Source organism: Hetaerina americana, unplaced genomic scaffold (assembly GCF_022747635.1).
Source record: "Hetaerina americana unplaced genomic scaffold, ioHetAmer1.1.p SCAF_7, whole genome shotgun sequence".
NCBI lineage: Eukaryota > Metazoa > Arthropoda > Insecta > Odonata > Calopterygidae > Hetaerina > Hetaerina americana.
This window is the reverse complement of record NW_027287316.1, coordinates 18,938,997-18,966,992: the sequence shown is the minus strand read 5'-3', so window position 1 is coordinate 18,966,992 and position 27,996 is coordinate 18,938,997. Positions and strand designations below refer to the sequence as shown.

General features: G+C 37.4%; 1 protein-coding gene across 1 annotated transcript; it reads left to right on the top strand.

Moving 5' to 3' along the window:
• Positions 1–2,380: 2,380 nt before the first annotated feature.
• Positions 2,381–26,318, top strand: LOC139696468 (neuralized-like protein 4). Its single transcript, XM_071595252.1, has 6 exons — positions 2,381–2,500; positions 4,018–4,183; positions 6,771–6,876; positions 11,298–11,552; positions 23,059–23,140; positions 25,904–26,318. Exons 2-6 carry the CDS (start codon positions 4,021–4,023, stop codon positions 26,105–26,107), a joined length of 810 nt encoding a protein of 269 aa, XP_071451353.1. The 5' UTR covers positions 2,381–2,500; positions 4,018–4,020; the 3' UTR covers positions 26,108–26,318.
• Positions 26,319–27,996: the final 1,678 nt, after the last annotated feature.

Genomic DNA, 27,996 nt, shown 5'->3' with positions numbered 1-27,996 from the left:
CGGCTTAGTACTGAGTGAACTCTACCATCATCTACTAAACCGACCTTCGACCGGTGTTATGGTCATGCACTATAACTTAATGCAACGATTTCAGAGTGTAAAAATCATTCGCCTTTAAGAAGAGTTCCAAAGAATCTGCGGGAGATGCCCTAACAGTGACTCAGAACGGAGTCATCCGCCAATATGCATTTCAATGCAACAATTTCAGAGTGTAAATATCATTCATGTTGACCCGGGATTCGAACCCGGATCCCTCAATGTCCAGTCGAGTGCTTCAGCCAGTTAAACTATCGAGGCGTCCTCTATAACTACAATTTTTGGCGAATGATGTTTACACTCTGAAATCGTTGCATTGAAATGCACATTAGCGGATGACTCCGTTAAAAGTTACTGTTGCGGCATCTTACGCAGTTTCTTTGGAACTATAACTTGAGATCTTCGGATGCTGTGGTCCAGTTAAACATGCAAGATAAAGATCCACGGGATCCAATTCGGCAATCAATCCAAATTTGTGAGGACCCCATTTACGTGCAGCACATTCAACGTGTGGTCCAATCAGCGACAGACAACACCTCTCCTTGACACCCCCGCCCCAGCACTCTTACTCCAACAAATCCCAATCCTTTGTTAGTTTGTTCACACATTCCACGTAGGCGTCTCACACGGGAGAGATACTGAGTGAGGGTATGTAATTGAGCCCGCACACTTCACTTCGGTGCTCCCTATCTAGTAGGCTTTTATGAGGGAATTACTCCTCCAAATATTTACCACTTAGTACACTTTTAAGCCCAATCCAACACCCAACTGTCGCACCAGCGCTGCATAGCATCAAAGTCGTCTGACAAAAAGCTGCTTTGCCCGATGTTCCCCAGGGAAGGGTCATCGGACCTCTTTTATTCCTACTTTACGTTAACGGCATTGACTCCGTAGTCACCAGTATGATATTTTCATTTGCAGACGATGCCATGGTTTGCCGTGATATCCGTGATCCTGAGGATGCAGCAGCTTTGTCAGATGACCTTGATGCTACACAATGCTGGTGCGGCACTTTGCAATTAGAATTAAACCTAAAAAAGTGCGTGGTCATAAATTTTTGGAAAAAGAGCATTTCCTACCCGAAAGCCTACAGCATTGAGAACACCGAAATGTAATGTGTAGACTCAACTAAATACCTGGGCGTTACCCTCACTCAACATCTCTCCTGGGTGAAACACACACACGGGGTATAAGTGGACAAGGAAACAAAAAAAATAGGATTTATTAGAAGAGTACTTGGTCGATGTGATGAAAAGGTGAAAGAGCATGTTATCTGGCGTTGGTTAGGCCTCATTTAGAATATGCTGTACGTTTCACGAAGTTTGATTATTCGCCGAATTGGATCGCGTGCAGCGTAGAAGAGCTGGATTTGTAAAACGTTTTTATGATTAACTTAGTGGCGTATACAAAATATTAGAGGAGCTAGGCTGGAAATCATTCACGGAGCGAAGGTTTAATTTCAGATTGAAGCTCTTGCGAAAATTGGAAGGAGGTCTCTTTAGAAGCGATGTTGAAAATATATTATTACCCCAATTGTACTACGGTAGGAGAGGTCATGCTAGTAAAGTTAGAGAGATAAAGGGTAAAACAAATGTCATTTTTCCGCGAATAGTAAGGGATTATAATAACATTTTCAAACTGTGGTAAGGTCATATTCGGGTAAAAATTAGTCTTGCGTGCAGTCACCCCCTGCCACACACCCTAGCGGCGGGTTTCAGGGTACATAAATAAAAAATAATAAAAAGCAGCGATACGGGCCTTTAGAGCCACGCACTCACCGGCGCAGGCGTGCATCGCGGCAGAAGACCCAAGGGGGGGCCAACCTAATTCTATCGAAAATGCCGAATTTATAAACAAGGGGTAAGTTAAAACAATGAAAGTTACAAATTTAATAAATGAATATATCCTTTGGCTCAACGAAGGTTACTTTATCGTGCACATTAATGTCACTGACCTACTTAAGAAACAAAAAAATCCACAAGCTATTTAAGATAATGGATGAAAACACACAATTTGAATTCGATTACTATGTATGTGGACGGCGCGCGATCTAGAGCGATTTAAGTGAAGGGCGGGCGACGCTCCGGCGCGGCGGAACTTGCACGATCGACAAACTTCAATAAAAAATTAAACCCAAAGTAAACTCTCCCTCGTGCGCAAACCAGCTAATATTTCGCACACACGGATAATAAACGACTGTTCTGCACCAACGCCTTGACGTCTGAAAATAATGAAGAGATCCTCAATCACTTAGTAATAAGAACGGGTCTTATGATTCGCTCATTCATGAGCGGACTACCCAATCGTAGCCTCAGCTCAGTTATCTTCGACCATTCCGGGCGAGCGGTTGTCAGTTGGTGAGTAGTGCCAGGCCGTTCACATCCAGTGTGACCTTCCCGTCCACCTCCGTTCTTCGTGTGAAAGCGACAGCAGAAGATCAAGTCAGTCTTAGATCAGGATCATAGTAAGTACACATTACCGAAATCATTTATGGAGCGTTACCTACTGTACTTGTCGAATTTTAGTGATTTGCCCTTCATTCTTGTAAGTGATTTTTTGGGAACCATGATGTGCATTCGTTCAGGATGTTCTGAAAGATTTAATTATGAAGTATTTATCGAAGCTTTTAATGCTGAAAGGATTTTAGTCAATATTCTCCGGTTTTTTTAAAGTAGTTCAGTGCGAAAAATCCAATATTAGGGTTAATGGAATTATTGTCCTATTCCCAGACTAGCCGGAAAGGCTAGTCTGGGAATCGAACGAGCCCTCCGGTCAGTAGCCCTACCCCTGGACTACGTGCTGTGAGACTGAAAGTAATAGTATTAGCCATCTTCGCTTTTTTGAGATTTCCGAAATTATTGGTGGATATTTAAGAAATAGCCTTTCTTTAACGATTTCTCCGTGTTGTAATTAATGACAGTTAACAAGGAAATCTAAGAAACTCAGTAACATTTCCAGAGCTTACACCCGGGAGGAATGAAAATTAATAATTGTGATTTCCACTATACTATTTTTATTCATACGACCCGAGTGGAAGATGACATGGAGTTTTGAAACCTTGATGGTGTGAGTAAAAATCGTAGAGTGGAAATCACAATTGTTGATTATAATTTCTCTCAGAAATGGCAAGTTTCCACTAATTGAAGCAGTCAACTATATACTGCTCAGAGCTTAAATCTTCATATTCAGAAAATTTCAGGATGATACAATTTTTGATATGATGATAAAGCAGCAATGCACCCTGCATTAGGTAATTTTATGCTTTTGGGACAACAGAAATTTCCAAGTAGTGTTAGCTTTTGAAGTAGTATTTATTTTCATTTTTATCTGAGCCAAAATTATATCCCGTCAGGTGTCATGGCTCCCTTTGATCCACCTCATTTCAATGACATGCTTACTCAGCTCAATACTCACATTTTGCAATGGCTCTATCTGAGGACAGAAGGGAAAGGATATAGATTTTTCTCTTTTAAGTGACGAATATTTTGTAATATCAAAATTGTGGTATGTTTTATCCAGATACCAAGTTTAGAAACTCAATAAGCCCTATTTCAGTGAGATAAATTTGTGAATCATACACTTAGCAATGAATATTATCAAGACATTTGCTTGGGCAGAACCATAGCAGTGGGAAAATTAGCATCCTGGAACAACAATATAAGCAAGCGTGGGACATTACCCAGGGAATGGGTGAAAAAAATAGAACATTTGATCTAGCAACTCTTAAGGATTACTCATTTTGAATTTATTAGAAATAGACTTACCAGTTAACGCAACCTTATTTTCCTCTTTGTCAATATAATAAACAGTATCATTTTGTGTGAAATGTCCTTAAATGAATTCTATTTACCCATGTAACTTCTTGGTTTCTACTTTTGTCCCTTAAAATAATTTTGGTTATTATTTTGTCATTGATGAACCTTACTGGATGTCCTATCGGTATCACTGATTAAGCATTTGTTGGTTATTTATTTACTCCAGGAAATGAATGCTGAACATAAACTACAGTTGGAAGTAAGCCTCAGGGAGGAAAGTAATGGAACATGGAATATAGGCATCCAGAAGTCAAGTAGTTCTGTATTAAGCCTAGTGTCCTCCCTCATTGCTAAGGGAACTGGGACCATAAACTTCAAGGGGCAAATCCAAGGTAATAAAGAATTATTGTCTACTAATTTCCTTATAAAACAAGTAATCAACCACTAACAAAAAGTTTGTCTTAATTTTCGTATAATGACAAATGATTTTTTTGAACCGAAGCTGGGGCCAATCAATCAATATTCCCCTTGGGTATCAAATAATAATACTATTTATTTATGGGTCTGATAGCCCAGTTTCTCATATGTGTAATGATTTTATATTGCAGCGAGTTTAAATTTTTATAAAATAATTAATAGTTATGGCTTAAATAAATTTGATGGGCAAATGATTTGAAAACATTGAATAACTGAAAAATGTATTTACACTGTAGCAGTTGTAGTGTTTTATTATAAATGAAGGAGTAGAACTAATACCTTTGGACCAAATCATCACCTTTAATTATCAGAAATTTAAAAATCCAAGCTAATAGGTAAGTATGGGAAAAAAGTACATATTGTCTTATAAATTAGTAAATAATTATTATTTCTATAGCTAATCTACTGGGTAAGGTAGATTTTGGCTGGACACACTACCAAATAATTCTAGTCTCTCCTAGCAAAATACAACGCAACATCCAACCATACTACAAGCCCTTCTTCATCTCTGTACGCTTCATTCTTCCCTTCATTCAATCCAACATCCTTATTGTATATCTGCCCCTTCCTCGGTTTCCTGATATTCTCCCCTCTAATACAGTCTTTAAAGTAGCATTGCCAATCAATATGCTTGGCATCCTGATTATGGCTCATGAATACTCCCTACCATCCCCTCTCCTCCCTCATTTTGCCTAGCCCTTCATTTGTTTCCCTTCCTGTCTACTTCACCCATTCTACCCTTCTCCACCCTCACATCTCAAAAGCCTCCAATCTACACCTATGATCCTGCTTCAGTGACAATGCTTCTGCGCTGTACATAACTATGCTTCATATCAAACTTTGAACGAGTCTTTTCTTGACATCCTTCCTCAACATCCCAGTCATCAATTTCCCTCCTATGCCTGGACCTAAGCTGTATTCAGCTATGCCATATTCTCATTCTGTGTGTCAGACCTTGCTGGCCTAAGTTCTTTTATATATTCCTTCCATGTCTCTTGAATCATTTCTGCTTCAAATATTGTTTTACCCAATTTATCTCTTTAACTGTTAACACAGATTTTTCCCTCTTGCTTCCCGATAGCATTTCAACTTCTTTGTATAGCACACCAAATTCACCTTTTCTCCACAAACTTTCCATATCTTTACACTGCATCTTTCACCATGTTCTTATGCTCTTATTTAATAGCTGCCTAAATTTACTATTTAACTCTTATTATTTCCTTCTACTTCAATCTGTGTTTACATTCTTCCTTTCTTTCTCTTGTCTATCTCATCCGTAAGCCATGTGTGTTCTCCTAGGAACAGTTCCAATAGTCTATTACAACTTTCCATGTCCCCTTTTTTTTGTACATTAATCCATTTTTCTTCAATAGTACTCTGCTCTTTACCAGCATCCATGATTTTCTCTGCAGCCTCCTTATACTCCTTACTTGTCATTCCAGTTAATGTTTCTACATTCCATTTCCTAAACCATCTCCCAAACCTTACCTTTTTGAATTGGACACTACATTTCATGACTACTAAATTGTGAGAAGAGTTCATATCTGCTCCCAGGAAACTGAATTGATCTCGCTGTTCCTAAATATGTGCCTAATATAATATTTCCGAGTCACCTGGTATTTTCTATGCCTTTTATGATATCCAAACCAAGTATTAGTGATATTTAACCCCTGTCTCCTGCAAAATTCAATTGCTTTCTCCTAATGGTCATTTCTTGTACTTAAAAACCTTCACCTCAGCACCATTCTTCCCTCACTTATCACCACACTCAAGTCCTCCCATCACCATCAAATACTTCCCTGCAGGAACTCACGCGATTGTGTCCTATTAACTGATCTTCAACCCTTTCGAGTTCTTTTTACTTAAGATTTCTTGGTGGCATGTACATGTATACCTCAACGATGACCAAGTTCTCCAGTTCTGCATTTACCTCTTAGTAATAATCTATCCGTTGCTTGCTCTATGCTTCTTCCTACCTTTTTTTCAATATTTATGAATCCCCCACTGGCCCTCAACCCCTTGCTCTGTACTAACTACTTCAATTACTCTGGTAAATACCACTATCACTTCACCTCGTCTCTTATTTTCCAGTCATCAAATTTGTCTTAAAATTCAAAGTTCCTATTCTAACTAATTAGGTCTTCTTCTGCACTGCTGCTGTCAGTTTTGCTCTGCTGGGATTTACTGAAATAATGACAGTGGAAACCTTGCTTCTTCTGCTGCTGAGTATGACACATGGCTGATTGGGCCAAGTCCCATAGTTGCCAGGACTGGATTTCTCAGTACTGTCTATCATAAAAATCTTGAGAAGTAATTGAGGTGGTTTCCTGTTGTGGGTGGAGCTGCAGGTGCCCAGAGTGCCTCGCCCGGGAATCGAACCCGGGACCCTCTGGTCATCAGTCCAATGCGCTACCCACTGGACTGACACGACCCACATTTATATATATTTCTAAAATATAAAAATTTATATTTATTTATTTATTCCGTTTTATAATTTTACAGATCCATCACCTCAAGATGACAAGACTGAAAAGAAACTTCTGTTTCACATTAGAGGAGGACCGTTAACTGCTGTTTCAGATTATGGCCTGACAGCATTTGCCTTTGGGTAACTACTTCCTGTGCTTGCCTGTAACAATGATACCTGTAGTCTTCCTTTGGAAAATTAATTCTTACTCATTCCATCTTGCTCATCTTGGAATCTGAAAAATTCTTGATTTCGTAATTTTATGAAATTCAAAATTCAACCACAGCTTCCAGAAATTCTAAATGGTAATTGTCATGTAATTTACTGTCCTTGCTTTTCAAGGTAAATAGTAGAAAAATTTCCATTTTAAAGGCATCTGAAAGTGAGCAAATATTTTTGAAGTGGAAGTGTTATTGTTTGACACAAACATTCCATCAATTCCATATCTAACAGTCAAGTAATGGGTTTTATAACATCATATATTTTAGGCTTTATTTAATCAGAAATGTTAGATTGAGTAGAATTCACCATTTTCTTAGATTGTTTTTAATTCCAAAATTTCTTGATTTTTAATTTATGGTATGCATACAATTTAATTATTTCCAATGTTTAATTTATTTGAACGTAGTAGTTGGTGTTCCATTTATTGGGACAGCTGTCATTTTGATAACTGGAGGTCACCTGAAACAACTATATATTTAAACAATTGATTAATTATTGAGTCATGCTCCCACAACCTTGTTTCATAGTTTGTACTCTTAAATAGGTGAGTAGGGGGACACATTGTCATGGTGCACCTCCATTTGGCAGCATTCTCCTTCCTGATGTATTGCACTTGTTTCTTCAGCCTTCTGAAACCTTCCTTGCAAAGTATACTGTAATCTAACTCAAATTCTTTGTTGATAATGCCTCTTGAGTAAAATAATGATATTGTATACAGTGTATACTCATTTATAAAGCATAATTCATTCCAGAATCTTTCTCTTAAAGCAAAACAGTTAATGAAAACATTTTTCCAATGTACATTAATGTAAAATATAATAATACATTACATGCTAGAAAAAAATTGTATATCTATTGCAGAATGAACCAACCTGGAATGTTCGTAATTTGTAAAAACCAAGAAGAGTCAACATAATTGGTTCATTAATTATGATACGTTTCTTATTCTTTTTGATTAGAAGGCTGCCTGGAGACATTCGGTAATGCAAACTTTTCAAAACTTAGTGAAAATGTGACTCCGCATTATCAGAAACAAATTTCTAGCCAGCATGGCCTTATTAATTTGGGTGATTTTTCGTACACATGGATGATGCAACAGGTTCCCTTGACCTCCACTTCACATTTAGTCTGCTCTCCTGGACTTACCACTCCATTGCAGGCACATGAAGTTTCTGAATTATAAGTAGGCAGGGGTTTAATTTTATAATTTCCACTTGCATTGGCTTAAAATGACAGTATGAGATGGCCTTTCATAGGCCTGTGGCCAGGCAATCTATTCTCCTCTGCTGTTATGTGGAGATATATAAGGTCACTGTGTCATCTTCTTTTAGAAGAGACTTCATCCAATACAGCTAAAAATCTGTCGCAGCAGATAGCCCTCTCAATCAATGAGCTTCTTCTAGTCAACGATAAAGTTCTCTGCTGTATATGGGTAGGAATGTGTTTGCTTGCATCCCATTAATGCTTTTTGGTCATTGATAATCCTGCTATCTTCTTAATAAGGTTACCAAAAATTACTTTTGCCTTCTCACAAATGATATTCTCGTTAATAATGTCACATAGCAATTGCTTTTCATTTATCCATTGATGGGCAATCTTTCAACATCATTGAGGATATGCAGCCGTTGCGTAGATGTTCTTGCATTCCTTTTGAAGCTCTTATCACCTTGAATTTTCCCATGTTGTTGAGGCAAGTGAAAATCGCTGATGTTGAGTTACTGTATGTACATGCTGGATCAGCCAAGCTCATACCTTGTTCTTGCTTTTTAATGAATTTACATTTCATTTCTACTGTCACAGATAATCTCTTATGGCTATCTTTCTGCGGCTTTTAATTTCAGAGATATTTTTAAAACTATTAAAAATATATTATTTAACAAAAAAAAATAACAAATAATATGTTTGAGCACATGTTGGGGAAAATTTGTGATCATGAGGGACCCTAAGATGCTAGTGGTTATTGCTTAACAATATTGCACTAGCAACATTATTGCTTAACACAAAACTGAAGTAGCAGGGGCATCATTCCAGGTGCTAGTGGTTATTGCTTAACACTATTGCACTAGCATCATTATTGCTTAACACAAAACTGAAGTAGCAGGGGCATCATTCCAGGAATACACCCCTCCTCATCACTTGTTAAGTGAAAAGTTGCTCGTCAAGCAGGTAATTTTCGGGAGCAACATTTTTGCTCTCAATTTGAATCACTCGCCACATGAGGTGCTCGTTTAGGCAGGTTCCACTGTATTATTAACTTAGAGTGAAAAAATTTAATATTAAGTCTGAACTCAAGTTTGGAAAAATGTGTGGTCAGTTAAGACACTCTTTAAGTTGCTAGCGGGAATAAAGTTCTAAAAAAAACTGAAGAAGGAGGTGTGCAATTGTACAAGGAGGTTCCCTATTCACATCACTCATTATGTGAAAGGCCATTCACGTAGCATTCAATTTTAAATATATTTTTCGCTCTCTGCAAATCAATGGTTGAGAAAGTTTCTCGGCAAGCAAGGTCCCACTGTGTATATACTTATTTTTGTTGCTGAGCCTGTAAGTCACTTGGAATATAAGGCTGAATAAACTATGTATAGCTTTGCCATTGAATTCTTCCTTAAACCCTGGATACTGGAAACAATTTTTTCTGAAAAGCTATAGAAAACAATATGTTCTTTGAAAAAGTTGATGCTGCCAATATTGGCGGTATGCTACAAAATCTTCCTCCAAAGAATTGAAAGGTTAAATTTTATTTTGTTACACCATTGAATATTTGTAAAAAAAATTGAAAAATTCCAACTGTAAGGATAACTACGGTGTGCCTAATTCTTTGATCAAGGACATTGTGAATCATTAACTATGTCACTCAACCTGTGTTTTGAAACTGGAGTTTTTCGAACAATTCTAAAATAATCTTAAACAGTATCTGTCAACAAGATTGGTGAGAAAGATAATTAAGCAAACCACAGCCCCATTTCTATAGTTCCTGTTTTAGGTAAAATGGTTGAAGCTATAATGAAAGATCAAATGTGTGTTTTAGTCAAATAATCTAATCTGCTTCCTGAATCATAGGATGCTTTCAATCTGGGAAATCTAAATTGTGGTTGTAGAATCCATAGTTAATTATCTCGTCAGCATTTGAATAGAGTGACTCAGTCTTGGTGACACTATGTGATCTCAGTAATTTAATTATTCAGTGTTATTTTCAAAGCTAGAGTGTTAAGGTTAAATGGGAGTTGCTCTGATACTAATGAAGTCAAATGTGGCTGATCGCCACCAAATGGCTGTCGATCTTCACCTGTTTGTCAAATGTGTTATCACACAGGGGTCTGTGATTGACCCAATACTGTTAATCAGGATTATTAATCATTTACCTGTAATATGAAATTAAATCTTTCTTTATGCCAATGACACTGCTTACCTAAAAAAATGCCAAGGTATGATCTAGCACTACCCAAAGACAGGCTAAGGAATGGTTTTATATCAATGATTTACATTTAAATACTGAAAAAAAACTCTGCATATTGTATGCAGTCTCCAATCAAAATAACTGAATTTTAAACTGCTAACATACTAAGTATTTACACTGATGCAAAATTAACTGTGAGACCCACATCGTTCAGATCTGTAATGAACAGAGTAAAGCTGTTTATTTTGTTCATAAAGCTCAAATTTTCTTATTTAAAATGAGGGTTGGCTACCACTTAACCATGCCTTCTTTCAACATCATTTTTATAATGCTCTTTAATTTATGGAGTCATTCCCCACATGTTAAACAAATCTTGCTACTGCAAAAGAGAGTTATTCTTTCTCTTGCTATTATGTCACCAAATGGTTCCTGCAAGCCATATTTGTTAGGTATGGAATCATGACTGCATTTTAGTTGGCATTTAAGTCTCTGATTCATGTAAAAGTTAGTCTAGAAACTCGCCAATCAAGATCTCACATCCATAACTATACCATTAGGGGTAAAGCGAATCTGAATGCCACTTATTGAAGACTGTCCTTAACTTACAACTCATTTAATAAAGCAAACATTCAATTGTATAACTGGTCGTCAACTCAATTGAAATTGCATGGTATCCAAAATTTCTATAAGAGGGTCAATTCGTGGTTAATTGCTAACTCACTTGACTCAATTGATGAATTCTTGTGTAACAATCTTCTTCACATCTAAGAATTTTTGTTTGTGTTTTCATTAATGTGCTTATAAATTTATGTTCATTTATTCAGTCAGTTGACATTTAATATGGTTGCACCATTTCCTAAAACGAATGAAGTATATTATTATTATGCTATACAAGAGACTGATTTAAACTTCTAATTATGTAACTTTATGTGTGTTCTTTCAGCCATGTCCCAGTTGAAACCTGGTCAGTGACCAACAGAACGCTTCAGATAAATGAATTATTTGAAGTGGAGTTGAGAAGTTGTGTGGTGGAATTTAAAGGGAAGGTGGCGAATGTATCACCCCAGGGGTCCAGCCAAGTTGTTAGATATTCGAACCAGATTGAATATACCTCAACATCTGCCTCTGAACATGTCACTTTTTGTATTGGAGTGACTTCATTAGATCCATCTACATTTGCTGAAAATATGAAGAATAGGTATTTTCTTACATAAATTACTTTCAAGCTTTATGCCTGAACACTTAAAAGACAAAAATTTCAGGCTTAATTTTAGACGTACCTCATAGAAATATTATTACTCTGTGCAAATCTTGCCACTTTTTCAATGAGACCAGAAGAATAACACCAAATCATATGCTTGCTTACGATAAGCAAAGTTAACCATTGATATTTTATTGCTTGGGCTCATTAATTGGATAAGCTTTTCATGTAATGATGCTTTGTGTCGTATGCCTCATGGTATAATGTGACAAAGAGAAATACTGCGAGTAATATGCTCTGTTCTCTTTTGTTATATAATTTTTAAGGGCTCAAATTTAGCTTTGTATATTTTTCCCTCAATTTATCTTGGTTCATTGATTTTAACAAATGGTGAACTAAAACAAGTGTTGGGTGGATGAATTTCCTGAAAGACTTAAGCTGCTCTCAAGCATAGGCCCCAAGACTACAAGGGGCATACTGTCCCTTGGAAAATGGGCCGCAGTCACCTTGATCCTTATTCACATTGTGAGCATTACGTAAATATCTCCCAGACATGTAGTTCTCAAACATATGCCCCTAGACTACTGGGGGCGCACTGTCCCTTGAGAAATGGACCGCTGTCTCCTTGATCCTTGGTCACATTACGAGTTACCCTCACAGGATGAGCCTATGTTTAAATAAATACTTCTTTAGTGGTTTTTCTTGATAAATATGTGATTTATGCTCTCAAAAATGTGGACTTAGTGATGAATTCAATTGGTTTTGCTGTGCTTTTACAATTTTAAAACAATATTATCAGTATCTTCTATACTTTCTCAACATGGCGACATTTTGTCAACATAAGTGGTGTTCAGTTGGTGTTCTAAAAGTATTAAATTTGAGGGTAGGGGGATGAAAAGTGTCTTCATTTTGCATTAAATGTGACCAAAACTAATGGTTAAGAATGGTGAAATAAAATTGACAATATTGGTTCCTTGAAAATATCTCTTTCAGATCGACAGATTAGAATTAGATTTATTAATTCATATAGTTGCTACCTTTTATTTATGCCTCATTTTTAATTTCATTGTTAAGTTGTTAAATCATTTATTGCAAATCCTACGCTGCTGATCACATTTGTTGTTTGAGCAAAATTGGCAAGAGTGGTGCATGAACCAAGATGTTATTTAGAGGTGTAAATCCATGGAAGGCCATATTTATGCAGGATTCCATTGGCTACTTTGAAATAGTGAGGTGCCAAAGCTATTTTTGTATTGCTTGTAGTAATGCATTTGTTCATCCAGAGCCAGTTAAATCATTAGTATTTTGTTCTGCTGTGATAAATAGATACAATTCCTATTATAAATATATATAAGTATTCCTATTATAAATATATATAAGTATTCCTATTATAAATATATAAGTATTAGTTTATTAAGTGTTTTATAAATTTGTGTGTTCAGTGCACCATTGTGAGGCAAAAAGAACGTTGTTTTTTCATTGATGTGATGAAGATAGTTTTAAGCCATTATGCAAAAATACTTTTGACCTTTTCACTTGGGCATCATTCCAATTAAGACCTGTCTGATAGACGAAAGACCTTGAGTGAAATTTTAAAAAAAAGTTATTCAAATTATTTCCTGAGAAGATATGGCTAACAGTACAAAATGTTTGTGCATTAAACCAATGGTTATGTCATTCTCACGAGAATATACTATTAAGGGAAAATTATGCCCAAGCCAAAGAGTTAGACATTGTTTATAGATTGAATTCCTTGTGAAGGATGCAGAAATGAATATTACAGAAAGAGCCAGCATGTGGCTTCGGAAGATTTGTTCAATTTCTATAATCTGTAGAGTTCGTGAGTGGCATGCGTCATCTACTTCTGGGATGTTCTCAATTTAAAAATATATTTTTATATTTTCATCAATTAAGTACATCCTCCCCGGACTACAACCTTGGCGTGGTGGAAGGACTTGTGTGTTCCGATGACCCCTAGAGCTGTGCTGGCGGGAGTAATAATTATTGCTACTGGTAGGGTCACCCATGCCAGATAGGTCGAAGGTTAGGAGCCAGATGAAAGGTAGTCCACGCAGCGTCTGTTCCTCAGCGAGGCGGCTGCAATGGTGTCTGACCCCAGTGGGGCGGCCAGTAAGTGATGGTGTCACGTTAAAAACACTATTGAGAAAGGCAACGGGAAACCACCTCAATTATCATTTCCAAGAAAAATATGGACTATACAGAGATTTTGAGTCCTGGCAACTAAGGGGCTCGGCCCAATCAGCCGTGTTGTCGTACCCGGCAGCGGGGGAGTTAAGGCGTCCGCGGTCGTCATCCCACGAAACCCTTGCAAGGGAAAACCAGCAGCAGCGGGAAAGAAGACACAGGAGAAGAAGACCAAATTAGTTAGAATAGGAACGTGGAATGTTAGGACAATGATGAGGATAGGGAAATTGGAGAACGTTAAGCGAGAGATGGAAAGGGGAAAAATAGATATTTTGGGTCGATGCGAGGTGAGATGGAAAGATAGCGGGGATTAATGGATTGATAATTATAGAATAATATACAGCGGGGGGGACGAGAGCCAACGAGGGGTTGCCATAGTATTAAATGAAGAGGTAAGAAGAAGCGTAGTCGACATGGAGCAGGTAACGGATAGATTATTATTAATAGAGATAAAAGCAGAGCCGACGAACTTGGTCATTGCTCATGTATACTTGCCACCGGCAACCAATAGGAAAGAAGAGGTCGATAGGATATACGATCAGTTAGAGGACATAATCGCGTGTGTTGCTGCAGGGAAACATTTGATGGTGATGTGGAATCGGAATGCGACGGTAGGCGAAGGGAGAGATGGTGACGAGGTCGGGGACTAAGGTTTAGGCACAAGGAATGACCGCGGGGAGAAAGCAGTTGAGTTCTGCAGGAGACGGGTTAGTCATCACCAACACTTGGTTTAGACACCACAAAAAATGCAGGTATACATGGAAAATGCCAGGTGACTCAGGAAGATATCAGCTGGGGCTGGTCCGTATTATTTATGAGGAAGGTATCTGGCCGGAAGACTTTGTGAGATCAGTTTTAGTTCCTATTCCGGAAAAGGTAAAGGCTACATCTTGCGAGGACTACAGGACAAATAGTTTCATATCCCACGCAGCTAAAGTTGTTCTCAGGATCATAAACAAAAGGATAGAGAGTAGGGCAAATGATTACTTAGGGGATGATCAGTTTGGGTTTAGGAAGGGGAGATGTACGCGTGATGCCATTGCAGTAATGAGATTATTAATTGAGAGGAATATAGAACACAACCAGGAGGTATTTGCCCGTTTCGTAAATTTCGAAAAAGCATTTTATTGAGTGAATTGGGAAAAACTAATGAGTATATTGCAGAAAATAGGAATAGATTGGAGAGAAAGGAGGCTAATCCGCAACCTGTACATGTCTCAGACTGTGCAGGTGCAGGTGGGAAACTGGGAGTCAGGATGGGCAGTGTTAGGAAGAGGTGTAAGGCAGGGTTGCCCATTATCACCGTTGCTGTTCAACCTGTAAGCCGAGGAAATGATCAAAGAGGCATGGGAAGAACTCGAGGTAGGAATGAAAGTGGGCGGGGAATTCGTAAAATCAATTAGGTTTGCTGATGACCAAGCTTCAGTTTGTCAGTCAGCCAAGGGGCTGCTAGCACTGCTTAGTGAATTGGAAATTCAGTGCGACAGGTATGGGATGAGAATCAATATTAATAAAACAAAGGTTATGCGATTTTCTAGGAAGAGAAGGCCAAGCTTAACATTAGAATAGGGGGGCAAAAACTAGAGCAGGTAGAACAGTTTACTTATCTCAGTAGTGTTTCGAAACAACACGGTCAAAGTAGTAGGGAGGTAAGGAGGAGAATTGCATTGGGAAAAGAGGCTTTCACAAAGGAGGAGGGGGATGATAACAGGGACGTTGAGTAAGGATGTTAAGAAAAGACTCGCAAAAACTTTGATATGGAGCATAGCTATGTACGGAGCGGAAACGTGGTCATTGAAGGAGGAGGATAGAGGTAGACCGGAGGCTTTTGAAATGTGGGTGTGGAGAAGAATGGAGAAGGTGAAATGGACAGAGAAGAAAACAAATGAGGAAGTACTTGGTATGGTGGGCGAAGAGAGGGGTTTGTTGGGAGCAATCCTATGGAGGCAGGAAAAGTGGCTGAAGGGGGTATTGACCGACAGTGGGATGTTGATGACTGTAATTGAGGGGAGAATGTTAGGCAAACGAGGAAAGGGAAGGAACAGGATAGGGATGTTGGACGGGATGAAGGGAGGAAGAAAGTACTCAGAGATGAAGAGGGACCTAATGTAAAGTAGGATGTTGTGTTTTGCTAGGGGTCACAAATTATTTAATTAGTAAATATGTCCATCCGAAAACCTACCTTAACCGGTAGAATACCTTAAAAAAAAGTACATCCTATGTCGTCTTCTCTAGTATGCTTCTATTATTCTTCAATCACTCAAAAACTAAATTCAGTGTCTTAACAGGTGCCCTACTAGCCCTTCTTTTCTACATGTTATGGGCTTAATCAACTGGTAGTTTCTCCTGACTCTCTCATCAACTTCTTCATTGGTTACTTGTCCAGACTATCTTCATCATTAGCCACTGGAACCTTAAAAAACTGGATTTTTGTTCTACCTTCTTCAAGACCACAAACCATGCATAGGTTTATTTGAAGTTTCACGTTGGAACAGTTTCATTTACATGCTATTATTATGTTTATCAGTCTTGTGGTTTTTTTTTATATTTCCTCATTATTTCCTGATAGATTGTCCTGTAATCTTATTTTACAATTCCTCTCTCTATTTTTTCCATCTCCTCTTTCACCAGTTTTTACTCTCCAATCTTCTATCTCAAAATTTTCTGTTTTTCTTCCCTCAAAGGTTTTCGTCATAATAAAATACCTTCAGATACTGATTAAGCTTTTTAAGCATATCTTTTAGCCATATTATCCTCATTATCTCTAACATGTTATAACTCATTCCGTATTTCTCCTCATAGTTTCGATCTATTATCTACTTCATTTGGACTTGTGAGTACTTATTGCTGTGTATTGTTTTCAGTATTCTTACTGATATTCCTAAATTTTGTTAAGTCCTGCTGTGTTCATTTTTTTTCCAACTTGTATTTCTTTGACAAAAATCGATTTCTTATTATTTAAATGAAATAAACTTGAAAAATGAAGGAACTAAGTAATGAAAAAATTAAACTAAAAAATTAAGTAATTAAAATTATGATGCAAGTTCCAATCCATTCCTCAAATTGGAATGCTGCTGTGGACACTACTTTTCCAATACTGGCCAAATGTTTCCATTTATCGTCTTAGCAAAAGATGTGTACATGCTTACTAAATATCGTTTCTCCCTAAGATGAAGCATCTATAATGTTGGTATGCTTCCAGCATTGGTGAAAACATTAACCATTATTTTCCCAAATGTACTATTATATGGATAGGAAGTTTTGCGATAAATCAATAAATAAATTGTGTATATAATACATCTGCAAATTGTCATGTCTTTTAAGAGCTTCCATTGATTATGCTAATTGATCCAAGGACATAAGCTGACTGTGGTGATTGAGAATCTTCAATTACTTGCCTAATTTTCTCCCGAAAACAAAGTAAATTTCTTTACCATATTTCCCAACACATGAGATGTTACCTGCTAGATCGGGTTAAAATTTAAGAAAAATACTTTGATCAGAAAGAACAGGAAAATATTTTTATGTTAAAACTTACACTATGAATGAAATTGAATTATTACATTGAAAAATAAGCAGCTACTCATGTCAAAATTTATTCCATTTTGATGTAATCCCTGTAACTTGATATCACTGGGGCTAAATGCTGTTAACCTGCATCGGTTCCATGTCCAGGAGAGCAATTCAAGGAGTCAAGTGTAAATGCAATACTGTACAACAATCTTTTCTCATGAGATCCCATGAGATTATTATCCTGTTAACTTTTTATGCAATGCTAAGTTTCTTTTATTATTTCAATGTTATTAAAATAAAAGCAACAATTTTGTATGCCTTTATGACACAATTCATGCACACTCAAGTTTATCTAAAGAGATACATGCAAAGTATATATTAGTAGAGGGGAACATCCCATCATGCCAGCGCGTATAAAGTTCATTGGAGCACCTCATTTTAGATGAAACTGAATGTAAATTGTGTAAATTTGAGATTTATTTGGGAATTTCCAAGAAAGTGCTGTGTAGTGTTAACCAAAGTATTGAAAAAGTGGTGCATAATATGGACCCAAAATAGCGACATTATCAGAGTTTGTAATCAAGGCTTATTTTTCTATGTAGCCATTCAATTTTCCTAGTATTTAGGATTAACATTAAAATATGGTATTTCCTGCCTGATCCAAGTATTTTTTTTAAATTGCGAGAGGAAAAATCAGGGTGCATCTCTTGAGCCAGGAAATATGGCATTTTTCCACCGAATCAGCTTGTGCACATATTTATTGAAGTGAAACACTCATAATCCCAGCCCCTAACGCAGGCTGATTTTAGAGCACATTTTGGAGCAATAAAAGTGCATCTTATGGGCCGGGAAATACGGTGTAAGTTATTTAATTAACCATCAAAGTTACATATAATGCCATATGATACAAGTCTCATTGTCTAGTAATTATTGCTATACCCAATTAGCTTTTTTTTGTCCTAAAATCTTCACCTTTACTCTACTGAGAGGACATCACATTTTACTAGGTTCTTCACCATGTCCATTAATTAACAATTTTATCTCTGAACATTTGGTATTGAGTGATGACATTATTCTACATCATTAATTTAAAAATTTTCATATGCACAAAACTTAAGTCAGTCATTAAACTCCACCCCCTATTTCACCAACTGAGAGTGAAACTCAACCCCATAATCAGCTGAGTAGTCAATATCATTATCAGGCGGAATAAAATTTAACCTGTTGAAGTGACTTGGACCTCTTCAGTTGCTCCCTTGTTTTCCCTTTCGGAGGATTCCTCTGCACATGTTTCAAGAATTTTCAAGGCACAAAAATGATTTGTCAGAATCCTTGCTGGGAAATTTCTTCTCTAGTCAGTCGTCATTTAAATCCCTCAAGCTTCTGCATAAGCCATTTATACATATTGTGTACATTCGTACTAATCTGGAAAAGAGTTAACTTGCTCCCTAAAATTTTTGCCATGTATAGTTACTCAACATGATGGAAAACAGACTCATGCATCATCATCTGATAACTTAAATTATATTAGGATGAAACGCTGAAATACTCTTGTCAGGGTGTGCCTTATTATCCATGGAATGAGTACTTTATAAAAGCAATACATGTGTGTACACCGCTGTACATATTTCTGTGTAAGCTCGGTTTAAAGTGCTCTTCCATTTAAAAATTATAAATGCGCAGCAAAACTGAAAACTAATTCATTTCTTAAGTTATTACCAGATAAGATTAATTGATCTACTAGGTTTCTCTGAAGATTATGGAATATATTGAAACCCGGAGGTTCAGTAAATATTATCTTGTGGAAAATTGTGAATATCCGTTTTTTCTTAAGTTTATATTTTTGGAGTAAGCAATAACTTTTTTTAGTTAAACTACTGCTTATAAACTAGTTGACTTTGAGGGGCTTTTGGTGGCTGTAAAGGTGATGGAAGGGTCATGGTGACCACTTCCTAGGTTCGTGAGTAAGGTTTGTGTTCTTCACTTAAGTTCAATGGGGTAAGAGGCTATTTATACCCGAGACTACATTCCTGAGAAGACAGCATCACTGGAAAAACTTCTGATGCCTATGCCCGCTGTTGGATGTTTTGTATTGGAAAATCTCATGATATATGGTAAAATCTAAACAAGATTTGAAAAATGTATTATTTTTTAATTCCTAATCAAATAATTCAGTGATTGTTTTAATTATGGAACATTCTTGTTTGAAACACAGTGAAACCTCACTAAATGAGCTCTTTGCACTGTAAGTAATCTTCATAATGAGCAAAAAGGTCCCCTAAATGACTTACCATGGGACCTCTTGCGTAACGAGTGACCAGAAGAGGGGACTTACCAGATTCACTGCGTGCCTCTACTGCAGTTAGTCTCAAGAATGATCATTCGGAGTCTCATTTCTATTAAATTTTGAAGCATCCGTGAAAACAAATTGCTCTAGACAGCTTTCTACAAGGGTAATCACAAAAGTAAGGTCTCCGAAACGTTGGGGATCAAAGAAACTACTCTTGCAGCTGTTGGTGGCTCTGTTGTGATTGTTGCTTCCACCACTCCCAAACAAGCATGCGTGCACATAGCTGGGATGCTCTGTCTAGGATTGGCAGATATTGAGAATGGATATCCTGTTGCATGTTTCCAACAAGTGTGAAGTTCCCGCTGTTATTCGGTTTTTGAATGCCGAAGGGGTTGAACTGCTTGAAATACATTGTGATGGAAGTGTATGGACAAACGTGCATGGATGTCAAAAATGTTGGAAGTGGTTTAGAGAGTTGGTCGTCCTGAAATTCAGGACAAACAAAGGAGCGGGGGACTCAATTTCTGGCAAGACATGCGAAGGTTGAGGAAACCATGCGTAATGATTGGCAGATCATGCCGTATAATCTCTGCATTTTGGTTCCTGTGTTTCTTGAAGAACCATCCACAGGATTTTAACGGAAAAGTTGCAATATCGGAAGGTGTGTGCAAGATTGGTGCCGTGGATGCTGACTGAAGACCACAAATGGCAGCGTTGCTTCTTCACATGAATTTCTTTGCAGCTATGCAGATGAAAAGAATAGATTTTTGAACTTGATTGTCACGGGTGATGAAACCTGGGCATTTCACTTCACACCTGAGACCCAACTACAATCATGTGAGTGGTGGCACCCCTCTACGCCCTAGCCACAAAAATTCAAACAAACACAATCTGCTGGTAAAGTCGAGGCAACTGTGTTTTGGGATTGTAAGGGGGTATTTTTGGTCGACTTCATGCCTGCTGGGACTGCAATAAATGCTGACGAGTACTGTGAAACAATGAAAAATCTCGGAAGGGCAATTCAGAACTGAAGAAGAGGAATGTTGAGCAAGAGCGTATGAATTCTCCCCGACGACGCTTGCCCACACATTGCCCACCAAACCGTCACTGTCCCGCAAGGCTTTGGTTGGGACATATTCAACCACCCACCCTATAGTCTGGACTTTGCCCCCAGTGACCACTTGAGCTATCGAGGAAACGTAATTTACCCTGAGATCCGTGGGTCTAATATGTCGCCAAGCGCCCCGATTCTTTAGCCAAGAGATGGCGTCAGGGGACTTTTTCACCCACCAAAGGAGAAATAGACAATACACAAGAGGAAAGGACAGTGGTTTTTAGAATTCATACAACATCATACAGGAAAGGATATATATATACACATATATATATATATATGTGTATATATATGTATATATATGTATATATATATATACACATATATACGAGGGTCATCCGGAAAGTAGTACCCGTTCGTGCCGCATGAAGTGCTGACGACGCGAGTAGCCGCTGGACGAGGTCAGATAGCTTCAGTGGCTTGTCTGCCTTCTCTGAGCCAAGTTGCGTGACGCTAGCATTGCCTGTGTTGTTTCTGTGATTGTTTACAATGTTTAAAAAAATTGAGAACGCCGCCAGTTGTGAAGTGAGGGCAGTGATTAAATTCCTCAATGCAAGAAACGTTCGCCCATGTGATATTCATCGCCAATTAAAGGAGGTGTATGGAGACAATGTAATGGACGAGTCGTCTGTTCGGCGGTGGTGTCGCAACTTCAACATGGGGAGGGGGAACACACACGACGATGAGCGTTCGGAGAGACCGTCTGTCATTACAGACCAACTGGTGAGCTCAGTTGACGAATTCGTGAGGAACGATCGGCGCGTCACAATTGATGACATCTGTGAGCATTTTCCCAATGTTTCTCGAACAATTGTTCATGAAATTGTTAAACACCATCTGCATTATGCAAAAATTTGTGCAAGATGGGTCCCTCGCGTATCTCAATGAGCTGGCGGCGAAGGACTATGCAGCAGGAATACAGAAACTTGTCACACGTTATGACAAATGCCTTAATTTGCTTGGAGATTATGTTGAGAAGTAGTTTAAAGTATCCTCTTTCAAATAAAATTTTTTATGTTTGTTAATATTTACTTTTGTCTTTTTATTTCACGAACGGGTACTACTTTCCGGATGACCCTCGTATATACTATATATATATATTGTAGGAAATAAATAGTTTTTTCTCTTTCTAATAAATTGGAGTCCTTACTTTTAGGATTACCCTTGTAGTAAATAAAATTGGGTATGTTATATAAATAATTAACAATTTATTTTGATTGTTTTTTGCTCTTACAAATAGAGTTTGCATTCCCAGTTGCTTAATTCCACAAAAGAAGAAAAGGTGAGGGTGATCCACAATCTTTAAAAATGTATGCATCTGGAGGTAGGAATGAAGGTGGGCGGGGAATTCGTAAAATCAGTTAGGTTTGCTGATGACCAAGCTTTAGTTTGTCAGTCAGCCAAGGGGCTGCAAGCATTGCTTAGTGAATTGGAAATTCAGTGCGACAGGTATGGGATGAGAATCAATATTAATAAAACAAAGGTTATGCGATTTTCTAGAAAGAAAAAGGCCAAGCTTAACATTAAAATAGGAGGGCAAAAGCTAGAGCAGGTAGAACAGTTTACGTATCTCGGTAGTGTTTTGGACCAACACGGTCAAAGTAGTAGGGACGTAAGGAGAAGAATTGCGCTAGGCAAAGAGGCTTTCACAAGGAGGAGGGAGTTGATGACAGGGACTTTGAGTAAGGATGTTAAGAAAAGACTCGCAAAAACTTTGATATGGAGCGTAGCTATGTACGGAGCGGAAACGTGGTCATTGAAGCAGGAGGATAGACGTAGATTGGAGGCTTTTGAAATGTGGGTGTGGAGAAGAATGGAGAAGGTGAAATGGACAGAGAAGAAAACAAATGAGGAAGTACTTGGTATGGTGGGCGAAGAGAGGGGTTTGTTGGGAGCAATCCTATGGAGGCAGGAAAAGTGGATGAAGGGGGTGTTGACCGGCAGTGGGATGTTGAAGACTGTGATAGAGGGTAGAATGTTGGGCAAAAGAGGAAAGGGAAGGAACAGGATAGGGTTGTTGGACGGGATGAAGGGAGGAAGGAAGTACTCTGAGATGAAGAGGGACCTGATATAGAGTAGGATGATTGATTTTGTGTTTTGTTAGGAGTAATAAAATATTTGTTTGGTAGTTGTGTCCGTCCAAAAACCTACCCTAACCGGTAGATTACTTAAAAAAAAAAACCTTCCATATGCTGCATTGTTTTTGGCATGGAGCACATTTTCATATTTAACATTAGCCTATTTGTAGAATGTTGTTTCACTAAACAAGGGTTTTGCTGTACGGTATAGATTGTAGAATGGATCATGCTCGTGTTATTAGGTTCCACTGAATCACTTTCACCCTAATACATATTTTATCTGGATACTTTCTTTTATTTAAGGCCCGATGGTTGGTATTGGTCTGGCAAGCAAATTTACAATGATAAAATGCAGAAGAAATATTTTGGAAATGTATCGCCAAAAGTAAGTATAAAGGGTTTTTATTTTGCCTCATTGAATTAGAACATTTATCAAAATTAAATTATCAAATCAAAGAGAAAGTTGATATGAAGGTAGAGAAAAATATGAAACATTTCATTTTTATGAAAACCTAATTTTTAAGATGTCTTATTTCTATGACATTCATTATTTAAATCACATATTTTCACGATGTCACTTTCCTATTATCTCGATGAAGAAAACTTGATTGATGAGTACAGTAAATTCCTTAATCTGGCCCCTGCTACTCCAATCTCCCACTTAATCGAGTGAGCTTTAAATTTAGGTGATTTATTAAGGGGATGCAGGATGGTTTCAGTACTCTGCTGACAATTGTTTTTCTTAAAAGTTCTCTGGACATGGATGAAAAATAATTTGATTAATGCATCATTTTTCCAGTGGTATAAATTATGAATTGGCTATGTTTTATGCTGCAAGTAATTCACTTATTTCTAAAAATGGTGCACATTGAAGAGCTGTGACACATACGAGGTGTGTGTAAAGAATGCAACCTGCATTTTTAATTATTTCTTTTATTGTGAGGGTGTTGTGCATGATGAATTTGCTCCAAGAGGTCAGACGATTGACGAAGAATTTTACATTGAAGTTCTGAAAAGATTGCGTGATGCTGTGATTGGTAAAGTCAGCATCTCTGGTCTAACTGTGACTAGCTTCTTCACCACAAAAATGTAAGAGTGCATTGATCGAACCTTGTGCATTAATTGTTGGCAAAACACAAGATTGTACAGCTTTGCCAGCATCAAAGGGAATCGGTTCGACAACATTGAGTAATGTGGTGCAGGAGCTGAAGGCCATTCCAAAATCTGTGTTCGAGGACTGCTTTTAAGTTGTGGAAGCACCATTGGGAGTACGTGGTTCAATGAAATGGGTTCTACTTCGTAGGATGCCACGGCCCGGATGACGATGATTAGCACCAATGCCATGATATGAACCCCTCATTTGTTTATTATAAATGGTATATTCTTACCATGTGCGCGTGTGATTCCTCATGCACATACCTAATAATTTTTAGTTCTGAGAGTTAGATGGTGCAGAAACAATAGCATCCAAGTGTGGCATCAAAAGAAAACATATAACTTTGAATATTGTAAACCCAAAGAAGTTGGAAGCTTGGGTCCCTTTTGGTACTTTGGCTCATGAGTCCGGTGTAGCTACACAGACTTTTTATCTGTAAAAGGACAAGAGCATGGCTTTTGCTCAGATGGTGGCTGAAAATTACTCTTAATTATGCCCAATGTATTATGCGGATAGAATGGGACCATACTGGAGAGCTTTTCCTATTAATACGAAAGCTTTATAATGTGAATCAAATATTCTAGGATGAAAAATCAGTTTGGAAAGAGCATATATACTTCTGTGTGCTATTGCAAATGGTAGTCTTAAATGAAAGTTGTTGTGAAAAAATTTTAGCAACCCCAAGCTAGGAAAAAAATGAAAGACTTCTCTATAATAGGTATTTATACTAGGTATTTTATATATATTTATACTATTTACATATTATATATTTTATTATACTATTATATTGCTACTATTATATTACTATATACTATTTTTTGTACTATTATTTTATTTATACTGTTAATATATTTTATATATACTAGGTATCCTAGGTAAAAGGTATTTGGTACTAGGAAGCAGTTAAGGTAACCTAGGTTAAATAAAAAGAAGGAAAAGACAATGTGTTGAACTGAAGTTGTTCCATGCATTGGGTAAAACACCGGCAGGCTAGCAGATTTAAAAGGTGGCATGTCTAGCCATTACTGACAAAATGTGCCGGTAAGGAATCTGTAATTGAAGATGGTAAATGGGAGTGCCCGTAAGAAAGCTGAAATTCATACGAGTCTTATTATAATAAGTGGTATTTGAGATGCAACTGGAAGGCAAGAAGAGATTGTTACCGATGCCAACTATTTAATGATAAGTTGGATTAAAATTAAGTTGAAATTTTTGGCATCGATATTTCCGTTTACAAAAAGGAATGAACATTTAATGGAAACAAACTAGATTACCCTTAGTGAGAAAATGCAAAGAAAAAGTATAAAATAATTCTCGCACTGGACATTCTTGAGGTTAGATTCATTATTTTGTCAAATATGATTTAGTGGTTTCTAATACCTAATTCTGACTTAAAAATCTATATTTTTTGAATCACAAGGAATTTTAAAGAGAAAGGTCAGCTGAAATCGCTAGCCACATGTAAGTCAGAATAATTACAACCAATAGAGAAACATGACCAGTGCAATCAAACTCGTGATAAACCAGTACACTGAAAAGAAAATTCTTGTATTTGTTTGTCCCGTGATCATTTTTTTAAGTACATGATAAATAAACTTTGTTGAATCAAAATTATAGAACTATTTCAAGTTGATATTAATAACATGTTAAAGGACCACTAGGCAGGGACAATTACATACTTCCTTGATTTGATATTATTGTTGAGACAATGTAATCTCCAGCTTCCTTTGTTACTTGATGGTATAGTGATCATATGGCTGTACTTTTATGTAGGACCCAGGGTCAGCAGCACCACCATCTCAAAGCGAGTATTATGGTACATGGGGTCCACTGCATTACGTATTCCATTGTGATCCATGTAGTGCATTGGGATATCAGAATGGGGGACCTAATCCTATTCATAATGTGTTGACATTGTTACATTTTTTTTGTTCAAGTATGTCGTTTCTGTCTTAAGGTAAGGGCTGATATATTTTGTTTTTAAATTTTCAGATTGGGGACAGAGTAGGGCTTCTGCAAGATGCATCTGGAAATTTGCATTTTTTTGTAAATGGAGTGGACCATGGTACATTCAGTAAAAAGTTGCCATTTCCACTTTATGGGTGCATTCAATTTGACGAAACCATCCGTACAGCTAGTCTCATGGATGGGATTGCCACTTATGGTTATCTATTGAAGATTAATTCTGAGAAATAATATTCTTCCAACTTTTCTATCACAAATAATTACCTGAAGGTTGAAGTAGCAAACGTTTTGTTCACCCATGTATGGTTACATTTTGAAGTTTTCATGAGAAATAATGATGTGAAACTTAAATGTTGCGAAGACTTTGTAACTTATTATTGCAAAATGTATGCTTGCAATAAATCTTTTGTATCCACTTGTATTTGAGAATAAAGGGAATTCATTATTATTGCCTTAAATTATTTTCCTGTATTGGAGAGAAGAATTATTCCAGTGCCTTGAGTACAAGATCAATGTGAATGTTGCTTTGGGTAGTGCATTTGCTTAAAAGACCTAAGGCTTAAATGTGACTTTAGATATAAGGTTGGAATTCTGATCCCTCCCTGAGGTCCTTATGGATGGAGTGTCATGTGCAGAATTTAATCTCTCGAATGAAATATATCTGGCGTCTTTAGTTATCAGTAGAATGTCTTACCTTGCACAACAGGGAGTACTTAACCATTCAGAATTATATTAACATCACCTGCACATTTGCTGCTGGGTAGATGTTCACCTGGTGATTACCATCCAATTTGGAAGTGCAGTGCACAGTAGTTCACTCAAATTCTGTCAAGTTATATGGTAACTTGTAATGTACAATTATTTGTAAATAGTGATCAAATTTTCAGTTCACGTACACCTTTCCCTATATTGCTGAATGAAGCCGCCAGGAATGGATACTCTCACCTGAAAAAGCAAGAGAGAATAAATATAAATTATTAATTATTTATATGTACCTAATCTCTTTTTACTAGAGAGCTGTCTTCTAGGCATATGTTTTTGCCAACGCTTCAAAATTTGACTTTGAATGATTGTTAATTAAATTTATGGCATGTATCACTTTATTAGGCTGATGCCTCATACATATGGTGAGATGCAAAAGTTACCCTTGCTCTACACATAACATTTAACTTGCTTTTTTGTACTGAATACCTCATGAATGCTCCTGGAGTTTCTGAATGGTAAACAAGGGATTGGTTTTCAACACAGCACTCCTATTTGTTCAAAATACCTGTAGCAGGAGACATCCTTCAGTGCCTTTGGTCGGACAATGCTATCTCTTGTACTATTATATGCACCAATTTAGGCTGGGACAATGCTATCTCTTATACTATTATGTGCACCAATTTAGGCTGGCTTCGGCATCTTCTTCTTGAAGAGATGTCTCGCCACAATTAAAACTTGCTGTTGCAGGTAACCCTTGGAATCTGTGAGCTGTCTGAAGTCTGATAAACTTCTCTGCTTCCTTTTACTCCGAGCTTGCTAATTCACAATGCTGTAGATGACGGTTCTACTCATTGACTTCTTGAATTACACATGGCTTGCCTTAAATACTCTTTTGGCTGTTGATGATCTTGACATCCTATTAATGAGGTCTGCGGAAATCATTTTCCCCTTCTCACGCATTATGAACTCATTCATGGTGTCATATTGAAATTACTTTCATTTTTGCATTTGAGAAGCAACCTTTCTGCATCATTGAGAATAAGTTACCATTTCTTAGATACTCCTCGACACTATTTGATGCATCTATCTCCTTGGTCTTCTCCGTGTTCTTGAAGAAAGGCCCATCATGGATATTGGACAATTGTTAATCAATGCTTACGGAATTAGTTCCAGAGGCAAACTGCAGTGGAAGGTGCTCTATGAAACTGGGCATTCCCCTCTCATCACTATATGCGCAAGATTGCTTGTTAAGAAAGTTGTTTTTGCGACTAATTTATTCCTCCTGCGAATTCCTTCCTGTGTGAGGTGCATGTCAAGCAAAGTTCCACTATCATATTTTGAGAATGGGAGAGAGACTCGACTCTTTCAATTTGAGAGTTTCATTACTAGAGCATTGAGCCACTTTTCTCACACTT

Bases quoted from the DNA above. Each gene is read 5' to 3' on its own strand.
- LOC139696468 (XM_071595252.1), top strand. From the start codon at position 4,021: ATGAATGCTGAACATAAACTACAGTTGGAAGTAAGCCTCAGGGAGGAA. The intron at 6,877-11,297 runs GTAACTACTTCC...GTGTTCTTTCAG, and splicing joins CTGACAGCATTTGCCTTTGG to CCATGTCCCAGTTGAAACCT. The intron at 11,553-23,058 runs GTATTTTCTTAC...CTTTTATTTAAG, and splicing joins GCTGAAAATATGAAGAATAG to GCCCGATGGTTGGTATTGGT.